Raw genomic sequence first — 9,161 nt, forward strand, 5'->3', positions numbered from 1 at the left:
CTGGTGGTGGAAGATTGGCATAATGCACTGCATGTCACACACATCGGTAAAAAAATATATACCGTATGTATTAATTCAAGATTTGACAAGTTGTTTTTTTTTTTTTTTCCATTCCACTTGCCATAATGGTATAGTTAAAAACCTACGGGGCATGCTTCAGTCTCTTCAATGGAAAAAATAAATGAATAATGCAGTGACTAAGTTTTTTTTTATTTTCTTGCCAGCTTTTTTCATTTTTCAAACATTAGTAGAATTAGTTATCTTGTTGTAGCCCTTTAACTGTACATGACAATGAGCTGCCGGCTGATTATAATGTCATTATTAGTGATGAGCGAACGTGCTGGGATAAGGTGTTATCTGAGCATGCTCGGGTGCTAACTGAGTGTCTTCGGCGTGCTTGAATAATATGTTCAAATCCCCGCGGCTGCATGTGTTACGGCTGGCGAACAGCCGAGAAACATGCAACCGCGGGGACTCTAACTCATTTTTTTATCACACCGAAGACACACGGTTAGCACCCGAGCATGCTCAGATAACACCTTATCCCAGCACGTTCATTCATCACTAGTCCTTATACTTTTATATTATTATGTTCTATGAATTGTGCCGTTCTCTTTTTCAGGCTGCTTCTGGTGAGGCGAGTAAGAAAGCATCCAATGACCTAGTGGAACTATTTGATTCAGAAGCTAAATTGGGTAATTAATGGGCAGAAATGGGCAAACAGGGAAGTATGCATGTCTGGAAACAATTCTCTCATAGATCGCGTGTGGCTGAAGAAACGCGCCGGTGTATGGGAGAGCCATCCGAGCCACCATGTGGCCAACGGCCATCTAATGTGTATGGCCGGCGTAAGACCTGACCGAGGAACCACGTCCCTATTACAGCAATACGCCATATTCTATCCCTTGGTGGTCCGCGTTCCCTCCATTCTTCATTGTTCTTGTGTTTCCAGAGATGATGAAGTTTGTTTGTGTACATCGGGGTTTTTTTTTTCTTTATTTTTATGCCTCGGTATTTGGCCTCCCAGCAATTTCCCAAGCAGAACACTTTTTTTATATGTTCTGTCCTGTTGGTTGTGCCAGATGGTGAGAATTTCTTGTAGAGTTGTGGCAGCACGGGCGTCGTGCCAGGCATCAAAAATGGTCTTCAGGGATCTCTGAGTGCCGGGCAGATGTTATGGCACCACCTGCTTTGCCAGCTGTGCCGAGAGGACGGTCACAGAGTAGACACGTCCGACTCCGTCAAGAACGGACCCCGGCATTCCCGCTCCCCCCATTATATTTTATGTGCGCGTTGTGCTCACTTTACTGTTTAATCATATTATGTGCCTCAATTTGTTTATTTTTTGTTCCAAAAAACTTGGAGAAACTTTTATATTTGTTAGATACCGTACTTCTAAAGCATCTTCTGGCCGATTAATGTAATATATGGTGGGGACACGTGAAGGCTATTCCCAGATAAAGCTGACTCGTGCTCCATTCCATAATTTAATTTTTTATGTATGTATAGTATCTTGACTTTTATAAGGTATGAGTTTGAGTTAAACATTGATGCGTTGCACTGTGATTTATCCATCCTTTCCTGCAACCCCCCCACCCCAAAAAAATTAAAATGTATGCCCCCACACACAGTTTGATGGTCCCACTACTCCCCACACATTATACTGGGCCCCATACACAATATGATGCCCTCAACACAGTATGATGGCCCCCACAGCCGGCACAAAGTATGAAGCCTCCCCCAAAATAGAAGTATGATGCCTATACACAGTATGATGACCCCCACAACCCGCTACACACAGTATGATGGCCTCCACTACACACCGTATGATGGCCCCCACAACCCCCTATGCACAGTATGATGACCCCCTCAACCCGCTACACACAGTATGATGGCCCCCACAGCCGGCACAAAGTATGAAGCCTCCCCCAAAATAGAAGTATGATGCCTATACACAGTATGATGACCCCCACAACCCGCTACACACAGTTTGATAGCCTCCACTACACACCGTATGATGGCCCCCACAACCCCCTATGCACAGTATGATGACCCACCACAACCTGCTACACACAGTATGATGGCCCCCACAACCCCCTATGCACAGTATGATGACCCCCCACAACCTGCTACACACAGTATGATGGCCCCCACAACCGACACAAAGTATGAAGCCTTCTCCAAAATAGAAGTATGATGCCAGACACTTTGTGGGAGTCATAATAAATTATGATTGTTCACACAGTATGACCCCACCTAGAGATTGATGACACCCACACAGTATTATTATTAGAATAACGCCATTTATTTCACTTCAGCTCCTTATATACAGACTCATGACCTTCACAGTATGATCCCCATACCTTCAAACAGTATGATGGCTCCCACAACCCCCTATACACAGTATGATGGCTCCCACAACCCCCTATACACAGTATGATGGCTCCCACAACCCCCTATACACAGTATGATGGCCCCCACAACCCCCTATGCACAGTATGATGGCCCCCACAACCCCCTATGCACAGTATGATGGCCCCCACAACCCCCTATGCACAGTATGATGGCCCCCACAACCCCCTATGCACAGTATGATGGCCCCCACAACCCCTTATACACAGTATGATGGCCCCAATAACCCCCTATACACAGTATGATGGCCCCCACAACCCCCTATACACAGTATGATGGCCCCCACAACACCCTATACACAGTATGATGGCCCCCACAACGCCCTATACACAGTATGATGGCCCCCACAACGCCCTATACACACAGTATGATGGCCCCACACCGCCCTATACACAGTATGATGGCCCCCAGAACACTCTATACACAGTATGATGGCCCCCACAGTATGATGGCCCCCCTCACTCCCTATACATAGTATGATGGCCCCCACAACCCCCTACACACAGTTTGATGGCCCCTAGAACACCCTATGCACAGTATGATGGCCCCCACAGTATGATGGCCCCCCTCACTCCCTATACACAGTATGATGGCCCCTAGAACACCCTATGCACAGTATGATGGCCCCTAGAACCCCCTATACACAGTATGATGGCCCCCACAACCCCCTATGCACAGTATGATGGCCCCCAGAACACCCTATACATAGTATGATGGCCCCCACAACCCCCTATGCACAGTATGATGGCCCCCAGAACACCCTATACATAGTATGATGGCCCCCAGAACACCCTATACATAGTATAATGGCCCCCACAACCCCCTATACATAGTATGATGGCCCCTAGAACTCTCTATGCACAGTATGATGGCCCCCACAACCCCATATGCAATGCACAGTATGATGGCCCCACAGTCCCCAGACACAGAATATTGATCCCTTCCATATGATCCCTTACAGCCCACAACACAGTATGATGGCCCCCACACAGTATGACCCACCCCACAGCCACTCCCATCACAGAATGATGACCCCAAGATTATGGACTCGTACAGCTCCCTATAACAGAATTATGCACCCCACAATATGATCTCAGTCTCCTAACACATAATGGTGGCCCCACATATTCCCCCCACAAGTGAATGACATAAAACAAGTAACTGCACACTACTCATTCCCCCTCGTTCCCGCGGCACGCTGCTCCGGTCTCTGCCCTCCATACCAGGCGTCATCTAATGCCGCTCCTGCAGGATATTTATAGCGGTGCTGATCATAAAAATCTACAAAACTTCGTGCACATCTACTGGTTTGTTTTGGGTTTTTTTTTTTTTTACATGTTTTTATTTATTTTTCGTATAGGCTCCACATCAGATCCTTTTGGCGGTTTTGCAGATTTTAATTCATCGGCTGCTCAGTCTTCCATCTTCCCAGCAGCACAAGGTAAAGACATACACAAGAAAAAAATGGCCAATCAAAAATCACTTTCTCCCCATATTTTAGTGGGGAGAGCGGGACAAGCTGCTTGCACAAATTTCTAGCAGAGACTTGTATCCCAGCATAACCTTGATCTTGAGTTACAACCTGTATTCTACCCCAGAGCTGAATTCATAATTCTGCTGCTATTGGAATAATCCAATAATGCAGTGGGACAGCTTGTCTTTTCCTACATCCGATTTATTGTAAAGTTCCTGATGTTAAAAATGACATTTTACAGAATGCAAATCGCCAAATAAAGTCCAGGGAATGTTGGACGATTTCAGCTCTGCAGAATTGTAAATGCAGCTCTTAACCCATAACTGGAAATCCGAATTAAGATAAGTTTGGCCATGTGTTTGCAAAGCGAATCAACATTTTAGATTATTTCTGTATAAATTTATTTTCTTTCTTTTTTTCCAGGCTCGACAGCAACTGGTAATGGAGACTTCGGAGACTGGGGTGCCTTCAATCAGCCAGCAGCAGCCCCACCGGTGCCGGCGTCTGATTTGTTTGCAGTCTCCCAACAGAACACAGATATGTTTGTTGCTTCCCATCCGCATCCCACCCCTGCGGCCTCCAACACGGCAGACCTCTTTGACCTTATGGGGGCTACACACGCCACCATGAGCACGTCCCAGAGCATGAACCTGTCCATGATGAGCACCACTTCATTAGGAGTGACGCTTCCCATGTCTAGGTCTCAGGTAGGCCACGCTCCATGTTTCACCATGCTGGGAGGGCAGTTTTTCTGAGTCTTAATTAGTGATGAGCGAATATACTCGTTACTTGAGATTTCTCGGGCACGCTCGGGGGAGTATTTTTTAGTGCTCGGAGTTTAGTTTTTAGCGCCGCAGCTGAATGATCTACATCTGTTAGCCAGCATAAGTACATGTGGGGATTCCCTACCAACCGAGCAACCCCCACATGTACTTATGCTGGCTAACAGATGTAAATCATTCAGCTGCGGCAAGAAAAACTAAATCTCCGAGCAATAAAAAAATACTCGGAGGACCCCCGAGCGTGCCCGAGAAATCTCAAGTAACGAGTATATTCACTCATCACTAGTCTTAATGCATCGAGGACATCCTCGATAAAACTGTTACTGTTTCTCAGCCGCTACAGAGTCTTCAGAAGCAAAACACAATGCCCGCACATGGAACGGACATGAAGATCCCAGGAAAATCGCTCCCATCCACCTGGTCTGACCCCAGCGTCAACATCTCCCTGGACAGTCTCATGCCAGGCATGCAGCCCTGCAAACCATCCCAACCCTCCTTAAACGCCATGATGCAGCAGCAAAGTAAGTGCGGAGATCTTGGGAGTTGTCCGCAGGGTCCTTACACACACGAGAGGGTTTAGACTGTCTACGACATGGGGGGGCACACTGAATGTCGGTAATAAAAGCTTGTCACATGCAGCTATCAGACATTTATGAGAGACCCTATGGATATGCCATAAACTGTCCAACATGGGAATACCCTTTAACCACCACTTCACGATGTAAATTTAGGTTATCTGTAGAGTCCCCTGGCTTTGACGTGGACTCAAGCCAAGCCCCGCATCTTTCCCCGCACTTGACGGCTGATTTAATCAGCCATCATGTGTCTCTAGTCTGTTAAATCCCTTAGTCAATCTCTGACAGCATCACTTAACATGCACCGACGGGGGCACGCCATTCCACGTTCCCATCGGTGCCTGTGACGTGATCGCAGGGCATCGATGGGTTCTGCTGAAGACCCCATGCCAGTCATTAAGATCCACCTCTAAAAGCCAGCGTTTAGCTGACGTTCATAGGAGATTGTGGTTTTCTCTTTAACTAGCAGAGCTGATACCCTGCTACGTATCGCCCAAGCGATCGGCTGATCGCAGCTTCAAGTCCCTAAAGGGGACTGTTAAATACAGTAAAAAGTGAAATGAAAAAGCTTGAATCACACCCCCAAAATAAAAACTCAACATATTCTGTATATAAAAATAAATAAATATATTGTAAAGAAAATTTAAAAAAAAATCAAGGCTCCATAATTGCCTTTTCTTTTTTTTTTTTACTTGGACCCCCCCCCCCACTCGCCAAAAAATGTAATAAAAAGCAATCAACATATCGTATGTACCCCAAACTTGTCCTAATAAAAAATGCGGCTCGCCATGGAAACAGTACACCCTCTTACTTACTTTGATGGATAAATTAACGGTTGAGTAAAAAAAAAAATTAACTTTACAAAGTCCAAAATTTTATTAAAATAATAATATAAATAATAAAATTTTTAAAAAAAGCCCAAGCCGATGCATGTTTGGTATCGCCGTGATCCTACAGACCTGGAGAATAGTTTCCCAGCACCGTGAATGCTGACCTCTCTTCTTATTCCGCAGATATGCAGCCGCCTATCGGGATGTTGCCGCAGAGCTTCGTAAATATGAACATCGGCGGGACCCCAGGCATGATGCCCATCAGACCTCAGACCAGCCCCATTATGCCTGGCCCCATGCCAGGAGGCATGGGCATCCCTAACATGATGACTGGCACAATGGGCATGTCAGGAATCCCTCCAATGATGAACCAAGGGGTTATGGGCATGCCCGCCACTATGGGAATGCCTATGGGCTTAGCCCCTGGAGCAATGCCACCTAAACAAGATGCCTTTGCAAACTTTGCCAACTTCAGCAAATAAAAGCTTTATCCGGCCGATCCCACACAGATCTTGGGGAAATTTTGAAGGATTTTTTTTTTTTTTCAACTGCACACACAACGTTGACGAAGAAGATGGAGGAGCGGGAGAAGTCTTCTCCTTCGTGAAAATTAATATCTTTTTATAAATTAATCAAAATGGACTTCCAGACGAGCTGTTTGTAGAGGGGGGACTGGGGACGGTGCGGAGACACGGCTCTGTAGTGAGCGCTGTTGCCTTTATGTACCGGACAGGTTTAAGCGGGTATATAATGTCTGCCATCAGGGTACGTGACAGTTCGCCTTCATTTCCCCCTTCATCCCCTCGCTCTCATTTTTAGGTTTCCGAATGACTTGGATTGGGTTGGGTTACATAATTTTTTTTATTTATTTTTTTTTTGCTGCTTCTAAGAACGTACGTCCTGCAATTTTAGACCCATGCTGCTAGGACCTAAATCCCCCACCATAGGGTGTACAGCTGGGACCAGGATTTTGTCCTTTACAGGGACCCCTATGCATGTAGGCTTGGAGACATTGCATGGAGTTGTATGGGTAAGCATTGCTTTTCCATTCCCCTTTTCTCAGTCCATCACTTCTGCCTTGATCTACCCAAGATAACATTGCCCTCTACTAGGTGGCATCAGCCCAAAAAAAAGACCCTTTTAGCTCTGCTCCTCTTCGGGCTACAGTGCCGTTTTGTTTTGTTTTTTTGCACCCCTACATCATAAAGCCCCTTTGACAAGTTTTAAGGTCATGTACACACGACGCAGATTTGCTCTGGAAATCTTTCATCTATCAAAAAAAAAAATCTCATTCACGCCCTATGGAAAAATCGGTGCAAGTGTAAAGTTTAAAGATCTCTGCTTGCTGTCAGAGAATGGAAGTGGCCATTACTAACAGCCTGTAGCTCGAAAGCTGCGCTGATCTCGCGCCGTTCTGATACACGTGTAATACATGATCAGTCTGGCGTTCGCTGGCAGCAAGCAGAGATCTTACACTGTATGGAGACAAAACACAGAGTATGTTAGAGAGTTGCATAAGTTTCCATTGTACAGCGATTAAAGGGATTGTCTCACATAGAACACACGCTTTTTAAATACTAAATTGGGGAATACGGAGTTAAAAGGAGTATTTCCATCTCCGAGATCCTATCCCAATATGTAGTAGGAGGTATAATAATAGCAAATGCCTCCAATTCGAAATGTAGTATAGTTCTTCTGATAAGCTATGTCGCTTACCCCATGTGCAGGGCATTGCATAAGCTTAGGTATCCATGGTTATGACCACTGTCACTATATGAATGGTAGTAACCATGGATACCTGAGCTACTGCAATGCCCTGCACATGGGGTAAGTGACATAGCTTATCAGAAGAACTATATGTCGCTTACCCCATGTGCAGGGCATTGCAGTAGCTCAGGTATCCATGGTTACTACCATTCATATAGTGACAGTGGTCATAACCATGGATACCTAAGCTTCTGCAATGCCCTGCACATGGGGTAAGCGATATAGCAAATCAGAAGAACTACACTATGTTTCTAATTGAAGATATTTACTAATATTATTAAACCTACTACATGTTGGAATACCATTTTAATACAATGTGGCCTCACCCCTATTCAATAGCCAGAGCAGTGATTTTACCTGGAACGCTGAAGTACTGCAAGTCACCTGTGGTGGCGCTGCAGAGAAACGGAACAGGATCACAGCAGTAATTTTGGGGGCCCTTCTTTAAAAAATAAAAGTGAACAATCCCTTTAAATTTTAGTTAGTCTCAGATTAGCCCAGGTCCCTGCGCCATGACTGTCCGGGAAATGTAGTGTCCCATACAGACCCGTCTCTTGGCTGCTGTCCTCCTCTACAAAGCTTAACATGATTTTAGATTTTATAAAAAAAAAAAAAAAAAGTTTTTTTGTTTTTGTTTCCCTCCTTCGCTTCTCTCCCCCTGTACATTAGGCAGCGGGGCGGTGCTGGGAATCAGTTATGGAATTAATACAGATCTATATTATTACATGAGGTGAGCTCTCGCTGCCGTTTAGATTTATTGGCTTGAAATAAATATGTATAAAAAAAAAAAAAACCAAAAAAATTAAATCTGATTTTTTTTTTTAAATAAATCTTTTTGATTTTTATTGAGATGATACAAGATGTCATCAGGTGGTGGTGGGGGGGGGGAGTGCGAGGTAAACTTCACCGAGCGTGTCAAACCAACTGTTTCCCCCATTGTCCCTTACCCCCGTGTTTTTAGGCATTGATCACGTACCTGTCTCGGTAGCGGTCCAGATGTTTTCCACCATTAAACCTTCCGACCCGGGCTCTTTTCTGCCTGCTTCATTCCTTCCGCCGTTTCGCACCGGCATTCACACAGAGAGGAAATAATTACAATTTTGGGCAAAGTAATTTTCATAAATAATTTAAGATTGTTTAATGACATCTCCGTGCTGACGGGCGCAGGGGGTGCCAGGACCATACGACGCTTAATCTCCAGCCCTACTAATTAGACCAAAATTCATGGGCTGCAGCTAATGGTGATGGAACATGATTCACGGCCTGAATAAGAGATGAGGAGCGGGGGTAATTAGCACGCTGTGGGTTTTAATCTTTCAAC

General features: G+C 45.1%; 1 protein-coding gene across 1 annotated transcript in view; it reads left to right on the forward strand.

The window, feature by feature from the left end:
- The window catches only part of CLINT1 (clathrin interactor 1), a 69,671-nt gene extending 60,804 nt beyond the window's left edge, over positions 1 to 8,867 (forward strand). The window contains exons 8-12 of the mRNA XM_069763498.1: positions 623 to 695; positions 3,773 to 3,853; positions 4,310 to 4,593; positions 5,003 to 5,189; positions 6,257 to 8,867. Of these exons, the coding sequence (XP_069619599.1) occupies positions 623 to 695; positions 3,773 to 3,853; positions 4,310 to 4,593; positions 5,003 to 5,189; positions 6,257 to 6,555 (924 nt within the window). The 3' untranslated portion in view covers positions 6,556 to 8,867. The remainder of the gene's footprint in view (positions 1 to 622; positions 696 to 3,772; positions 3,854 to 4,309; positions 4,594 to 5,002; positions 5,190 to 6,256) is intronic.
- Positions 8,868 to 9,161: the final 294 nt, after the last annotated feature.

The sequence above is a fragment of the Ranitomeya imitator genome, chromosome 4 (assembly GCF_032444005.1).
Source record: "Ranitomeya imitator isolate aRanImi1 chromosome 4, aRanImi1.pri, whole genome shotgun sequence".
Taxonomy (NCBI): Eukaryota; Metazoa; Chordata; class Amphibia; order Anura; family Dendrobatidae; genus Ranitomeya; species Ranitomeya imitator.